The sequence below is a fragment of the Zeus faber genome (genome assembly GCF_960531495.2).
Source record: "Zeus faber genome assembly, chromosome: 12".
Classification (NCBI taxonomy): domain Eukaryota; kingdom Metazoa; phylum Chordata; class Actinopteri; order Zeiformes; family Zeidae; genus Zeus; species Zeus faber.
Window position 1 is genome coordinate 5,635,479 of NC_137196.1, and position 16,775 is coordinate 5,652,253.

General features: G+C 41.2%; 1 protein-coding gene across 3 annotated transcripts in view; it reads right to left on the reverse strand.

Moving 5' to 3' along the window:
* The window catches only part of LOC307238140 (rho GTPase-activating protein 12-like), a 72,221-nt gene that overhangs the window by 15,577 nt on the left and 39,869 nt on the right, over positions 1-16,775 (reverse strand). For 2 of the 3 annotated variants that reach the window (XM_080011014.1, XM_080011013.1), the window contains exons 3-4: positions 1,558-1,830; positions 321-533 (exon numbers count right to left, since the gene is read on the reverse strand). In XM_080011014.1, the coding sequence (XP_079867140.1) occupies positions 321-533; positions 1,558-1,830 (486 nt within the window). The remainder of the gene's footprint in view (positions 1-320; positions 534-1,557; positions 1,831-16,775) is intronic. The other variant, XM_080011015.1, reaches the window with a different exon arrangement.

Here is a 16,775-nt window from a genome sequence, read left to right on the forward strand (position 1 = left end):
TAAGAAATCACTATTGGGGATAATATGGGGATAAACAGATACAGGCACCTGATATTCGTCACATACCAGACGAGATTAGAATATCAGTTTTGGAGACTATGCCAACACAGAAATCTCATAAAAAATATGTCACATTTCAAAGAAAGGTAACTAGAGGTTAAGGAGATCAATAAGAAAAATGTGTGCATCCCTAGATGAAAAAAGCAATACAAACAATCTTTAACAGTGAAATTGATTTGCTGTGGAGAGGTTCAGGCAGCGCAGAGGAAACCCAGAGAGCTGCACCACACCCAGCTGAAGACAGCGCAGACATCCAGTACCTTCTCATTAGTATACTCGCTGACATACAGCGCATGGCCCTGCTCGTCCATTCCCGCCAACCAGCCACGCGGTGGGGAGCCGTACTGACTGTCTGATTGGCTGGAGTAGGCGCTGAGGTAGGTGTCTTCCGACGAAAGCGTCGGCTGGAGGCGCCCGATGGACAGCGACAGGAGGGGCAGGAAGGACGGAGAGAGGGAGAGGGGAGTAGTCTGCTATTTGCAGAGAAGATGGGAAGATATAAAGAGAAAGGAGGGTAAATGAAGAAGAAAATAAGAAAAAGGATGTCTTATACCACAGATGGAGAAAAGAAGAGTAAGAAATTGCAGTGCACCCAGAGTAAATAATCACAACAGGCAAAATGATCAAACACCAAGAAGCGATGCAAGCCAGGATGGAAGCCACAACACCAGAAAGCAGGAATGTAGAAGGTCTTAAATAGTATGCCTAATGTGTGGATTTTGACCTGATATAAACTTTCCTCATTTGAGTAATGGACACTACATTAAGACGGATGAGTATATATAAACATGAACGTTAACATCAGATTTTTAGGTTAGCGCGGCTAATTGCATTACAAAACAAAAAGGAGTCCAGCCGTAATCCTAAGAAAGAAAATGAAAATCGATTCTAAATGAAATTGCAACATAATTTCCCCACACATTAATTCACTGGGTATGCTAACCTACAAGTTGCTGTTTAAATTATTTCTCTAAGTGCCACTAACTTACTTTGGCCTCTAGATGGCAGTCTGGTATACTGACTGGAATAAGGCAGCGGTAGTTCAAAGGCAAGTTGACGACTCAATATTGGTCATAATAATCTGCAGCAGTAAAATGAGATTAGCTTTGTGTTTGTGCATGCGCAAGGTCATCTGATTATGCATACATTAGAGCTTGGTGATAAACGGGATATTAATGCCATTAATTGCTCCAATAGCTGAATTAAATATTACAGATTCACAGAATTACAGGTAGTTATCATTTGTAAAATTGTCTCACTGTCCAAAGTTAAGTTTCATTTAGGCTTGGCAAAGCTAATTTCAATAATAATAGTGATGGAAACAGTTAACACAAAAATCACTTTTTTTTTTTTAAGTAATGGATCTTTTTTACGACTAAAAGGCTAATTGGCAAAAAATTACATGATTTTGATTCTGATTATTTAACAAAAAAAGGAACCACACGTACCTTAAATGCAGCCATTTTCATTGTGAGGGAATTACTATGTTGTACGTACCTCAGCACTCTCCCCTACACTGTGGCTTGTGTCTCCCCGACTGCTTCCCACACTGGTTTCTCGCACTCTGGGGGGCTTCCAGGTCCGCTCCTGGGTGGAGCGGTTGTGGTAGAAGTACCTGCCGGTCTGGTCCTTGTAGGTTTCCCAGTCGCCCAGCACGTGGAGGGCAGAGCCCGACGGCAAGGGGGGCAGGCTGGACTGGGAGATCTTCAGCTCCTGGAGGTTGGTGTAGACGGGGGACTCGGAGCGACCCTGGCCCGTTAGGGACCCCATCTGGCCGGAAAGCGAGACACAGATGGAAGTGTTAAGTCCTGGAGTGCATTTAAAGGCCGTTATGTAACCGGCTGCAAAACTTACTGGACAATTGATGATGATGCAAGATGAACTCAAAACAGCTTAAAAAAAACCCCATCCATGGTTTTCACAATGTACACCAAAAGCAACACAACACACATGGATGAATGTTTTGTCTGTTCAATTTGCAAAAAAGGACAAAAACAAAAAAGTCAAACATGTAGCAACTCCTCAGGAGTTCTTATGTGATTGTAAGGTCGACCGGCCAAGAAATAGGTAGATTGAAAGAGCTGATACATAACAGTGTCGTTACTGGGCCCAAAATAAAGATGGATGCGCATAGGGCTGTACCCGACTCAGAAATTTGTCAGTCTAATTGGATTTGGCTGTTTATTGCGAATAATTGACTATTCGGTAGTGGGGGATGGGCACAAGTAGCTTGTGCGCCCCCTTCTCCAAATAAAACAACTAAAAACACACTGTTTTTAGTTGTCTTATTTGGAGGAACGGGGGATGATGATTGGGTAACGAGCCCCGGTATTAAACGGGCCCTAAATGATTAAAGACCATAGTAAGCTCCGATGTTACCGGCACTGTTGACTGTTTTGGAGAAATTAAGAAAAATGTTTTTCTATTTATTTAGGCTATAAAATGAGTTTCTAACTTGCAATATGATGAAGATATTCGTCTGAGAAGCATTTTTGCTATTATCAGAAGAGACATCTCTCCTCTCTCGCTCCATCGCTGGAGATATGGAGTTATGAGCGAGGGGGGCAAGGCCGGTTCCCTCTGCCTGCCTCCCACACATGCACGAGGAGACGAGGCCGCAGATTGTGGCCCTTCCTCCCCTTATGCCTAATGCACAGAAAATAAAGCACTGTTAATTCTGCTCTTAATTTGTTTTAGTTTTCTCAGAAGAAAAAAAAAAAAAAAAAAAAAGTAGTGGTGCCGTTAAAATCTTAAAGATACCCAGCTCGACTTGCGCACGGTTCCTCCGTGTCCCATCCCTCCAAATACAACAACTAAAAACACAAGGTTTTTAATTGTTTTATTTTGAGGAACAAGGCATGACGATCAGGGAGCACAGAGAGCTGTCTTCGCGTACATGTCTGGAGACGGACAATTTACAGATTAAAAAATATATTTATGATTCTCATTATTTATAATTCCGTATTGAAACGTTAGCCCTGTGCATTTTTGTAAGCTTCTATTTATTTCATCCTGTAATTGTAACGCACACTGAAAGACAAAAAAAAAAAAAAGACTGCTTGACTTCTATGATACTGTACGGGAAAATACCCATAGAGTACCATTTAAGTTACCTGTTACTTTAACTGTCAATTTGACCATATAAACAACCACAATGAATCAATAGCAGACCTGCCAACCTTGGGAAAATATCTTGAGTACCACAACAGTGTAACAGGGAGTCTCTGTGGCTTTTGAGTTACTGCAGCTAAATGACTCCATCAGTTAATTCACACTGTAGCTGTCTCGTAATGAGGATAATCAGTATACACATTCATCTTATTAGGATATACCCCTTGAAATGCATCATCCCGTAAAGTTACCAACTAGAGATGCACCAATTAAAATTTTCTTGGCCGAGTCTGACCTGTCTGACCTGCCGATTCCGATTTTGCCCGATTCATTCAATTGTATGTTCATAATAAAACATTGACTATTAAATATCTTTCACGTTATTGTCCATTTTGAGCTTATATCCGTGATCGGAGAAATCACATTTTCTTAACATTTGGTCTCATTGTGTATATCTTCTGTACATCAAGGACAAATACATTGGATGATCTGATCACGCTCACAAGACAGGACAGCTGCACATACAGTAAATTTGCCCAGCACAGAATCGGACATATGTGAAACTGATCGGCCGGTGAAAACCGGCAAATTCTGGTCACCGGCCGATCGGTGCAGCTCACGTTTTCTATGTTAACATTACGGTCACATTTTTGTGGTTGATTATTACTTCCCCACTTTCTAATTTACCTCAGCAATGCAGCGTTACGCCTCAGTGGATAGTAAAGTACAGCTGTGCTGTGTATCAGTGGATGTTGAGTGAGTGAGAGGAGAGGGGTTACACAACCACAAGCACAAGGTCGTTACATCTGGTCCAATCCGAGGGATGTAGTTTAAATACCCAAAAAATGTACGGTATTGTTTTGTATTGATTGACTGCCGTCATGAAATGATATTTGCGTAGTTTCAGCTGGCATTTCTTACTTGCATATTTTGACCAAGCATTTTGTGGTTGAAACACAAAATGCATGCAGGTTGGCACGACTGCAATAGAGTACACTGCATGTAGGTTTTGATGAATATTTGAATGGCTACATTTGAAATACTCAGAAATCACTGTAGCTGACTTTTGAAAATAAAAGTATACAAAAATACAATTAATAACATTCTCACTTGGAAGTGTTGGATGGACAGGTGGCAAATAGCTGGTGTGTGAAAAATGTTGTGTCTCAGAAAGAGATACCATATGCCACGCAAATGATGCCCTTGCATGTGACACATGCCGTTTTCTTGAAAGAAATTCACAGCACTTTGGAAACCTCTTCAAGTTTACAGGTGCCATTAATAGTGAAACCAATAAAATACAACCTATTCAGAACTCTACTCATTGAGAAACACAAGAACTTCAACACCGAACACTACAAAGAAGGAGGACGAAGAGGTCAGTTGAAGGGCAAAAAATGGGAATGGGAAGGATGTGAAGAACACAGGAGGAAGTGAAAGAGATGAGCGCATGGGACGCCCTGAGAGGAGCTGGTGTTGCATAACAGCGAACGGTGGTGGTTAGAAATACAGAAATGGACCACTTTATGGGAAGGAAATACTTTTTAATTTCCCTGTGCAGAGAACGGACCGGAAATTCTGTTCACCGATTGGAACATGGCTAATTACCAGTCAGCTCCGCTGGCTACCTGGGAACTAGAATTTGACTTTAAGCCGTCAGACGCTAAAATCAAGTCACTCGACTGTGTTCCCCTGCAAGGTTGAGTCTACTTTCGGTTTTAAGTGGTGGCGGTCATGAAACGGTTAGGAAGCCAGTTGTGGTAGGCTCCCACATCAATACCATGAAAAACAACACAGAAAACCCCATCAACTGCCAGTTGAGACGAAGAGATTTAATGGGGATTTTGCATTATAGTGGGAAACTCCAAAGAGCAACTATACGAGAAAGAGCAAATCATTTTTCATCCACAGATAACAAAGGCTGGTGAATTCCAGAATAAAAACAGATGCCTCTCCCATAACATTGCCCATACCTTTTAAAACTGTAGACCTGACAAACTACAAGGACCTCCTAATAAATAAAGGCACTCAAAGCCTGGCAAATCTTCAGCCATATGTAATAAAGGCCCATGCCAGAAAATTTTACAGGTATCTGATCACCCAGGCACCGGCACCTTCATTTTTTTTTTTGTCCCCGCAGTTACCACCAGCTCTCGACAGACGTTAATAATTTCAATCTAACTGTGTGTGGCTATTAGCCCTGGTGTTTGTGAATTGGATGTCTTTCGCGATGAGGCCAATTTGAATAGAATGGGGCCAATTTTCCGCCAAATGTATGCATACTACTTAATTTAAATACATGCAAATAGCACCGGCACACCGAGATGCTATTTGCGTGGCAGCGCAGTTGGCGGTGCAGTTCACCTGTTTGTTCACCATTGTTAATTAGACGCTTGTTTTTTTCGCTTATTTGCACAGGTGTAGCAGCCACAAAAGCCTCGCAATCCTTTTGTAAATTCACGACTTTGTGTGCTCAGAGGAAAGGTTTCAATTCATCAGCCGATGTCATGTTGCATTGATACTGTGCAAATTATTCTGTGTAGCCCAGCCCAAACAGTTTTTTTTTTACATATTTTTGTCCAAGATGGTTTTATACACATGTGGGCCTGGTAGGAGGCAAGGTGCAGGCAGCAGTAGAGGATGGCTTGCCGGGAGTATGTAAACTCAACCAAGATGGGGCTGACGCAACTTGATTCATCAAAATACTGGCCAGTTAGCTGCAAGGTCTGGATAAATACTTTCAAACACCTACACACAGTCCGAGGAATGTCATTGCTGAATACAAAATTGTGCATTAGATATGCACACTACTGTCCAATGTCCTTCAGTATATGAGTACAGTACCTGTCCTAAAAGGTTTAATCTTCAACCCTCCTGTTAAATGGCTGACTGAATGGAGGCTTGCCGAAAATGTGTGCCCCTAAATCAGGGGTGCCAAAAACATTGATTGTTGGCGAACGACAGGTCGAGCTTACATCATGTGAGTCGATCACCTTACTTGCCCAGGTCACGTCCCTCAGCAATGACAGACACAAGGGTTTGAGTACAAATCGGCAACAGCCTGGTTTATTAAAGGGGGTGGCTCCATGAAACTGAAGGCAAATCATACAGGCTTACAGCAGGGGGGGTGTCACTCGTGACACTAGTTTCCTCGGTCACAGCCATACAACGGTAACTGAACACAGCCAATGTTATTAACAAGTTTATACACAGACAATTAAACCAACATTTTAATGGAAAGTTCACAAAATACCTTATAAACAGAACTTAATGCTAACCTTAGCTTAGTGATCCCCATCCTCCAGGATGCTAATGCGCTGCCTGTCCTTAAAGTTGACAGGCATACGCCTTTTTACTTTTTTTCAACTGTAGACATATGTATAATAACAAAAAATGTTAAACTAATGTTGTTGTTACACTAATCTCTGTCGCAATGTAGCTTGAATGTTATTCTCCCTTGTAAGTCGCTTTGGATAAAAGCGTCTGATAAATGACATAATGTAAATGTAAAAAATAATAATAACAAGAGAATAATATTTACTGAGTAATTCTGTTTTTGATGTTGTATACTATTTTTGCCAATAAATAATGATGGTTATTGTAGTTTGTTTGCTTTTTCTATCCCGGTACCATACCAATGGAGATTTTTGTTTTGTACAATGAGGAAATTAAGGAAAATAAATAAGTCAAAAATAAAAACACACTGTATTTTTCAAATGTGGACACAAGGAGACATAGGACGGAGCTGTAGAGACGGAGTGGGACCGTCATATTATAGTAATAGTCTTGTCTTAGTAGATTCAGGCTATATATACTGTATATATAAGTTACATCCAAACAAGACGGTTAATTACATTACACCTGCAGGTTCTTTGCAAAGTGTCATTATCCTATATGAAGTTATATAAGATACATACTTCAAATTCATGGGTTCTTATTGAAAAATTAGATCATAATAGATCGTCTCCCCAGTTGAGTCAAAAAAGTAGTTATGATACTGTTAAAGTGTGGGCACCACGACCTAAATACTCCTCAACTGTCTTAAGTTAAAGACTGAAAACTGACTCTGATGGAAGAGTTGGGGTATGTCAGTGTACAGAGTAAGAATGTAACAGCTGCAGAAACACACTGCAGAAAAGGGAGGAACTTGAGCACTAGGTTGAAAAGCACTGGTCTCGGTGACATCACGAGACCCATTCAAAAAAGCCAGAAGGCAGGTAGCAATTGTCCTTTAGGTGGCAGCCTCACTGCAAATATTAAGAAAAGGGTTCCAAGGAGCCTAGGACAGGAGGAGGGGTGGAGCCTGCGCTTTAATAACACCACCCATAAACCCCCACCTTGTCCCTGCATGACACAGCTCAACCAGCTCTACCGCATACCGACGGGAGCCACATAACAAAAAAAACAATACGAGCACTGCAACGACAACATGAGAGGCCAGAGGAGGGCATGTTCAGCTACACACGTACGCTTACCCTCCTATAATCCCATATCTACCCTCCCATGTAAACATATGTTTTATTCATTTGTAGTTCATTGCACTCAACTATGCACTCAAAACACTTTGAAATATGATCAGAAGACACTAGTCTGAAACCAGTTTGACAAAAACTAACTCCAATGTTTCAAATCAAGAGAAGGTTTAGGTCACACATGATTATTTATCCAACTATAAAATTATGCATCACAAAGTGAAGACAACATAATTTTATGATGATACAATATTCACTGAAAGACCATGAAAGATTATTTTGAACAACCGCCTAGCCTTACTGAGGTGTGTACACACACACACACACACACACACACACACACACACACACACACACACACACACACACACACACACACACACACACACACACACACACACACACACACACACACACACACACTCGACCCCACCACGAGTATGGAAAGAGGGAGGGAGGGAGGAGGTGGTTGACGGAGGTTGCGTACTGTGTCTACTGCGGCTTCCTGCTTTAGGCAAAAACATCCTGTATTGCTACACATCTTTTTCTGGACCTCGGACACAGGGGTGACTTGGGATGAGTCCATTAGCCACAATGCTATGGGAAGCCGTTTTTACATCCATAGTAAGAACTAATCACTTTTTAAAAGTCATTCGTACATACAGTATATCTCAGTTACTAGTTGCTATTCAAAATGTATTAGGTACTAGTAGTTATTTATTAGATATTAGTAACCATACTAATTATTACTTCTTGCATCTAGGGATGCAACGGTACACGGTATGTTATCGAACCGTTCGGTACGCCCTATACGGTCCAATACGCACAAGTGAACCGCGGTATTACAGTATCCCTGTAGAAGTCCACTGGAGGCGTTGGTGCCGCTACTGGCGCGGCGCGGCTTCCTATTGAAACCACTGTTGCAGCTCCACCGGCCACATCGGTCGTGCAGGGTCCACGCTGAGCCGTGCAGCATTTCTCTATTTTTTGCGCGAGAGGTCTATTTTTTTTTTTTTTTTTTAAACTCTGCACATCTATGCAGTCTTTTCAATAGGTACACAAGATACAACTACAGAGAAATGTGTTTGTAAAGAGTGAAATCAACTCTACTTGCACGACATGGTTCCTGAACGATCTGATTGTTTTGAACTGCTCTTTTGTAGGAATGAAGGGAACCGAGTCTCGCTTGGTGATGAGCCTTCCTTTTTTTTTTTGTCAAGTTTTACCGTTTTATGTTGTATTGTTTGTTTAAGTTGCCGTCACCTGTCACCGGCAATTGTTTCCTCCTCTATGTAAGAGATAGCCTATGCTCCGCCCTCCCTGGGAGGTTCCCTGGCTGAAAGGAGCGCACCCACTGTCACGTCAGGTTCACAAAGCGAAGGCACACGTGCACTGTTCTGACTGTGAGGTTTAATTTTACTATTATTATTTATGTCTGAAAATACTACAAAAAAATAACTACACAAAAATAACTAACTATAGTGCTGGTTTTATTTATTTATTGTGAAACTTTTTTTTACATTATATATATATATATATATATATATAAATAAGTAAATGAATATTAACATAACTAACGGAATTAACAGAAGTTCTTCAAAAACAAAACAAAACTGATTTATTGAAATTTAATTGAATGAATGGAAACTAAACTAAACAACTTTCAAATGCTGTCTCAACCCAGGGCAATTTTAAATCAACCATAGCACTGAATAGTAGAGGACAACACACAATAGGTGTTATTGTGCTTTTACTCTCTTTCTGCAGGGAGATACCACACAAGCAAAATTTATAAGGAAATACAGTCATGAATATTTCATACAATCAAATGGGCTTGGGCAGGTTTACTATTAAATCGTCTATCGGAAATTGACTCCATCAATCACGATTGACATTGACAGATGATTTTTTTTTTTTTATATTAACCGCCAGAACGAAATCTGAGCATTGAAACAGTGTAAGCGCAGTTTACTATGTCCTGAAACTGGAGCGGCGAGGAAGAGACTGAGAGAGGGTAACAGGGAGAAAGGGGGGGGCGGGGGGGTGATCGGATCTCACTGCCCCGCTCTACAGTCACGTGCAGAGACTTTGAAAGGAGCAGGCGCTTAAAAAAAGCTCCGGTTCAAGGCATTGTGCCGCTCTGGGAAAACAGAGCAGCGCGGCAGGGTGCTGATCCCGCTCGCGATGGTGCGCATTGGGACACCCGTGTTCTGCTTCTGCTGTGTGCACATCGCGGGTCCACCAAGGATACGTCCCTGATTGATGTGCATATCTTGCCAAGACAATTTGCTACCCTGATGCACATTTATGCTAAAATAAAACAAAAACAAAAAAAAAAGCAGGCCTGATAAAAAGGTACCATGAGGCATCAAGGGGCAGGTGCTCGGGCACCCTCTGCCTCCACACTTGCCTGCCTCTCTCTATGCAAATCTTGTGATAATAATATAGGAATACAGTATATAATACAGTATATTCTCAGAGAAAGCACCACCACTGCTATGCCTAAAAGTCTGAGTGCTAGTCACACAGCATTTAGTGGACTCTAAATGCTGTGTTCTTAGGCTTCTTTGAAAACAACCCTCACAGAACACTAGAATCAACAGGAACCAATTGAATTGCATTACTTATCATGATTCCTAGCTGCCAATTTGAAGTATTTCCATTTTGGCATTGAAGCACTGTTCTAAGGAGAATTCACACATTATAAGCTCCATTTGTACACGTTCTGTAAATAAGAAGTCAAGTCAGTTGGTCTATCCAAGTTTTAGAAAATTAAAAAACTGGATCAAAGATATTAAGAAAATGCAATGTAGAAATAGACAATAGATACAACTTTTATCACTCACCTGTAAACAATTCCAATCCAGATATCAATTCAAATGTGGTGATTTAAAGGGAACCTGTTATGCAAAACTCACTTTTTCAGTACTTGAGCACATACATTTTGTTCTCTGATGGCCTACTAACACACAAACTGTGAAATAAGACAACTCAGTCAGTGTTTTGTGAGTGTTCTAATTCAGAAGACATGTTCTGAAATGAGCCGTTCAGCTTTGTGTCTCAGTACTTTGCAGCATTGAGACACATTAGAATTAGAACTGCACCTCTATCCGCAGTGGGAGCGCGACCAAACCTACTTGCCCGAAAATAAGAGCTAAGCATGGTAACTGCTCTGTTGTTGGCTGAACAGACCAGCACAAATCCTTTAAAAGAAAGAGGAATAAATACCAACTGTCTGTGAGGCTCAAATGCATAATATCAGTGGTATTTTCAGCAAAATAAATTTCAAAAACATGTTTTGGGGGCCTCAGAGACCATATAAGGGCTGCCCCCGAAAGTCCACGAGTCAGATCATCAGTCGGAAACCTGTCAGTAGACTGAGATTCTTCAAATCGAGCAGTAGTCTTTAGTTTTTTTTGTCAGCCAGTGTGCTTTACAATGACAGGATAAAACAGATAGAAGCTTACAAAATGCAAAGGGATAACAGTTAAATGAGGAATTATAAATAAATGGAATCATAAATATATTGTTATATGTGTGAATCCTCCGTGTTCGGACACTGAAGCAAACACGGCTCTCTGTGCGCAACAATCACCATGCCCCATTCCGCCAAATAAAACTACTAAAAACAGTGTGGGGATAGGGCACAGAGGAACGGGGCATGACTTGTAGACTCGTTAGGATTATTTTCTGCGCATCGCGCTTGGAGAGAGGGTGATCAGGGAGAGTCACCAAGAGTATCCCCATTAAGCACGGTTTCATTCCATACAATTCCATACGCACTTGTTTCGTTCCATAGGCAGTTGTAAAATAAGTTTATCTACATCTAAAATAAAAACACACTGTTCTGGCGCAGACGCGAGTACCCTATCACTGCTGCGCGCATCGTCAGTACGTCTGAGAGGGAGACAGGTGCCCAAAATGCACCCCACATCCTTCCCACATCCTCCATCCTCTCCGCGCCCCCTTTCTGGATTGTGCCCTTGGCGCCCACCTGTCTTGCCTATCAGAAGAGCCCGCCCTGCCTGTAATGTGACAAATGCGGTCTCCCTGTTCAAGAAGTGCAGGATTTATTTTACAAGTATTTACACAAAAACATCCAGTTTTTACTAAATTAAGTCCCATAGCAACGGAGAGTAACGGAGATATGTGAGTCCCGACAATGTAAGAGTAAGGACTTGGACAGTCCCTTAACTAAAAATGTTGTTTCATACATGTAGGAAACAAATGAAACAAATCTGTTCCATTTCTCTGGGTTAGGTTTGTGTTTTTCATTTTCCAAACTAGTAAGAAGGAAATAAAATAAATCTCAATCGTTCTCTATGAGATTATATTGTATGTTGCTATATTATTATCATAAGATCTGCATATTGAGCGCCACACGGGGGGTAATAAGGTAGTGAGAGGAGTAGGACCTAACAAAAAATAAAAAATATAAAGCACTTTTTTCATTCATTCACTATTTTTGATACAAAGGGTCACAATTCCATTCAATATTTATTTAATCCGATGTTGATGAGGGTACTCACCATACGATTTAGTCAATATAGTTACGTCTTATGCATGAGAATTGTTCCTACTTTTCAGAATACCATCTGACTTGCATTCCAAACATACTTCAGACTAACACAGAAATGTGTTAGTAATATTTCACCATGTTTGTGATCATGGTAGTATTTAATTTAAGTGCAAAATGGTTGCATAAAAAAAAAAAAAAAATGTACCTTGCCTTATAAATGAAGACCTTAAAAACGAAAGGCAGCTTCTGTAACCAACGCTACAGTAGGTAACGCACCCTCAAGTCTTTCATGTACAGTCCCCTCCGTAAGCAGCAAATCTATTAAAGACATGCTCTGTTGAATGCAGGATGCTTTATCACAGCGCTATTAGAGCAATTAATCAGGCGCCGTGGGTTTGAACACACAAGTGCAGTTGCCGTATTATCACACAGCTGGGTAGTGAAGATTTGTGCTTCAAATTTCTCTTTCTAAACTTCTTAGACACACACACGCATAAAAGCATGCGCGCACACCCACCTACCCACGCCCACACACACACTTTTGTTTTCTGTATTTTTATTATCAAAAACGGAAAATGGGTCATACTCCGTTTTTGACAAGTGGAGAAAAATTTGAACAAACAACAAAATGTACATAGTCCATGTTTGCAGCTACAGATTAAACTAAATGATGGCTGAAATAAAATGCTGCGAGTACTTAACCAATCAGAAATGATTAGTGCTACAAGTCCCACCCCCAAAGTACATAGACTTTTGAAAAGTACTTCCCCTCGAGCAGGGACTTTTTGGTTAGACCCTAGACCCTGTGGTGGAAACAAACTGAGTTCCTCCAACCGTTCCAAGTCCAACAGTGTCAAAGACAGAAATAAAACAGACAAAATCTTTTAATGAAATTGCTCTTCAATCAAAGAGCAATCTGATCGACGTCTTGAAACAGTAAAGACTGCAGAGTCCGAGAAAACAGCTCTGACCAGCTGAGGCATGGGCTCCACAAAAGGTGTCCTGTGGTACCTGTGGCACAAAGACGTTAACAGCAGATCCTTTAAGTCCTGTAAGTTAAGAGGTGGAGATCCATGGATCGGGCTTGTTGTTCCTGCACATCCCACAGATGCCCAATCTAATCGGATCCTAACCCCGAAGAGAAGAAAACGTGATTCATCAGACCAGGCCGCCTTCTTCCATTGTTCCATGGTCCAGTTCTGACGCTCACGTGCCTATTGTTGGTGCTTTCAGCAGTGGACAGGGATCAGCAAGGGCACGCGGCCCCATATGCAGCAAGCCGGGATGCACTGTGAGTTCTGACACCTTTCTATCAAAACCGGCATTTACTTTTTCAGCAATTTATGCTACAGTAACTCTTCTGGAGGATAGGACTGCCTAGACTTGGCTCCCCATGCGCACCAATGAGCCCATGGGCGCCTATGACCCTGTCGCTGGTTAACCGACTGTCCTTTCTTGGATCCCTTTTGATAGGTATTAACCACTGCAAACGAGAACACCCCACAATACCTGCCTTGGAGATGCTCTGACCTAGTCGTATAGCCATCACAATTGACAGGTGCCATGGGAACAAGATTAGATGAATAACAAGTTATTCACTTCACCCGTCAGTGGTGTTAATTTTGTGGCTGATCTGTGTAAATGTGTATCAACCAAAGGGGTTGAGCTTATCAGCTTGTGCTTATGCTAAATGTAGTGCAATCAAATGACTGACAGCGCCACCCTAATGATTAGTCCTTTCTTAATACCTGCAACCTCATTGGTATTGTCTAATGGTACTAATTCTCTAGTGCATCGGCTCATATTTCAGTATGTAACAGTTTTTGGGCCGCGGTGACGGTACGATTTCAGTACCTTTATATTTAAGAAAAAATGTAAAAAAAATGTTATAAGTTGAAAGGTTTAAAAAATGTTTTTATAGTAGTCTGCCACAGATAACTAGTGAAACGTTCTGTGTGTATGACCCTGGGGTTAGAGGAGAGTGGGGGGGGGGGGGTTCAAGTTCATTGGTGAGTTGTAATAATTTGCACAAGTTCATCTGATTGGAGGGAAGGTGTCCAGGATAGTGGGTAATTCAAATATACATTGTTGTTTATATATATATATATATATATATATTACAAATTATTATATATAATATTTAAAAATGTTTCACAATTAAAATTATGTGGACCCCGTGGAGCTGACGTGGCCATTGGAGCTCCAACAGTGGATTTAATAGGAAGCAGCACAAATGGCACGCCACGCCGAGCCCGTACACTGTGCAAAGTCGTCCGGTGGACTCTACCGTTAATTCGTAATACCGCGGTTTACATGTGGGTATTGAATCGAAGGGGGCGTACCGAACGGTTCAACAACATACCGTGTACCGCTGCATCCCTCGTACACCTATCATATTACAGGATATAACTGAGCAAGCACAAATACAAATAGCTAAAATAAGTTACTGTTGATTGTTTATCTGGGCTGTTAGTAACCTAGCTCTGGCCCTATCGTGACCACTACAACCTGTGTGTGCACACATACATACAGGACAATATATTTTTAATAATATGAAATCACCCGCCTTGCCTCTGCATGTGAGTAAAAGTGACTACTACATTGCTTAAAATGCTGTATTGGGACATAAAGCCTAGAGCTAACGTTGGCTTAGCCGAGAGCTAATGTTATTAGATTGCCATTAGATAGACATCCCAGTTCCCAGCTTATTACCTCCAGGCCTTGTTCTGTCTATTGCAATTGAAATATCCGCGGGACAGGTCGTACAGCTCAAGCTCCAAGCATCTCTTCCATGGGACTGCCAATGGCATGGACAAGATGTTGTGATGGAAGCTGTGGCTGATCCGTTATTTCATGTCATGTTTGCTTTGCGGCTTTTCAACAAGAGGAGATATTTTTATCTCAGTGCAACTTGGTCGTGCCCAAAGAAAGGCACGTCGAAACACGTGCATGTCACTACTGTGACGCTCTCGGGTTCCGCAGCGCCTTCATTGAAAACAATGGATTTGTGCCTCCAAAAGGCGCCTCATGTGAACCGGCCATAAGAAGGGCATGCTGTGCAACTGGATGTAATTGGAGAATGTACTGTAGACTGTGTATCAGAGTTTCCGTTAGAAAATATTGGTGATGGTCATCGTGTCCTGGAAGATTTCAATTTCCAGGACAAATGGGAGAGATTCCGGTCAAATATTATCTGTGTTTATTGAGCTTAAAAACAATTGATAATCAGGCTATATAGAGAGTGACATCATCAAGGCATGTAGATGTATAATATTTTTTTTGGACTATTCAAAATAAAATAAGTCCTGTCAGTTAACGCCATTTAAAAAATAAATAAATAATTATTACGAATATTACTATTTGAAATCAAATAATTTCCATTCGTGAACAATATGTAACAAGTGCAGCTGCTTTATTTAACATTTCACGTAAATAACATTTTGATCAAATCAAAAACAAAACAAATACAACAAGTAGGTCTTAATAACTAATAAAGATTGTGGTGCTGTCCGTCTTCGTTGGGACATCCCGTCAACATAACTTACACAATGAATATTTACCGTCTGTTTTGGGTCGGAACTTGAAAACGCTCAACTGTGGATGTATGTGTCCCCGTTGCCAACGAGACATCATCTTTGTGTTTCTCTTCTGGACGCTGTGCTTTGTCTCTGCTCCTTACGTGTGTCTACTGTGTTTACAAGCGCAACCTTGAGGGAGGAGGCGGGGCTTAGTTCTATATCGACAAACGTGATTGGTCAGAGGTGAAGCTTTCAGATCAGCTTTAGATCGTCCAAACTGATTGGCTTCCCGTTGCAACTTGCTGAGCGTGGACATGAACAGATCAGCGGACATTTGTTTTTATTGAAATGAATCACCGGGCACTATTTCAAACCGTGCTAGGGAGGAATCATTTTCACCGGACATTATGACAGGAGCGATTTAAATATGTCGGACGTCAACAGATTCTCCCCTGTAAAAAATTGGCAATGAGTGGATAACAGAAACGCTGCTGTGTATACTTTTTATCTCAGTCATGAGATAAAAATGTTTCATGTTTCAATTACCCACATTGGCAAGATACAGTACAAAACATTCAATGTTAACCTGCCTGATGTATTGATATGAAAACCAGAGAATGTGCTGAGAGGGATAAGCCAAAGCCTTCGCTGTGGTCGAATATCTACTCATAATATTGAGCCTTCAACATCAGCACAGTCTCAGACAGTCTTATCACCAGTGATGGTTGTTTACATCTCACGGTCTGTTGTCTTAATCCAGCAGCTTTGCGCTAAGGAGGATGTAGATATGATCAATATGGAGACTCTGGGTTCTTTCCAATTACAAGGCTAATTCCGGTGCCATTCTCTGCGTATTCCAGGAGACTTTTACGGGACTAATCAGTCTCTTGTACTGTATATACTGTACAGCCGCCACACCTGTTTAATATGGTGCTTTGTGGAAGCCCTGAGCAGAGACATGTCGTTGACCTTGCTCTTAAATGTGAAATATTTGTGTCCGGATGGTTTTTCCAACCAAACCTAGCTTCACATATAGCTTGTAATGTTACAGATGCTCACAACTGAGAGCTTCCCAAGGCATTCAGTCAGAAGTAA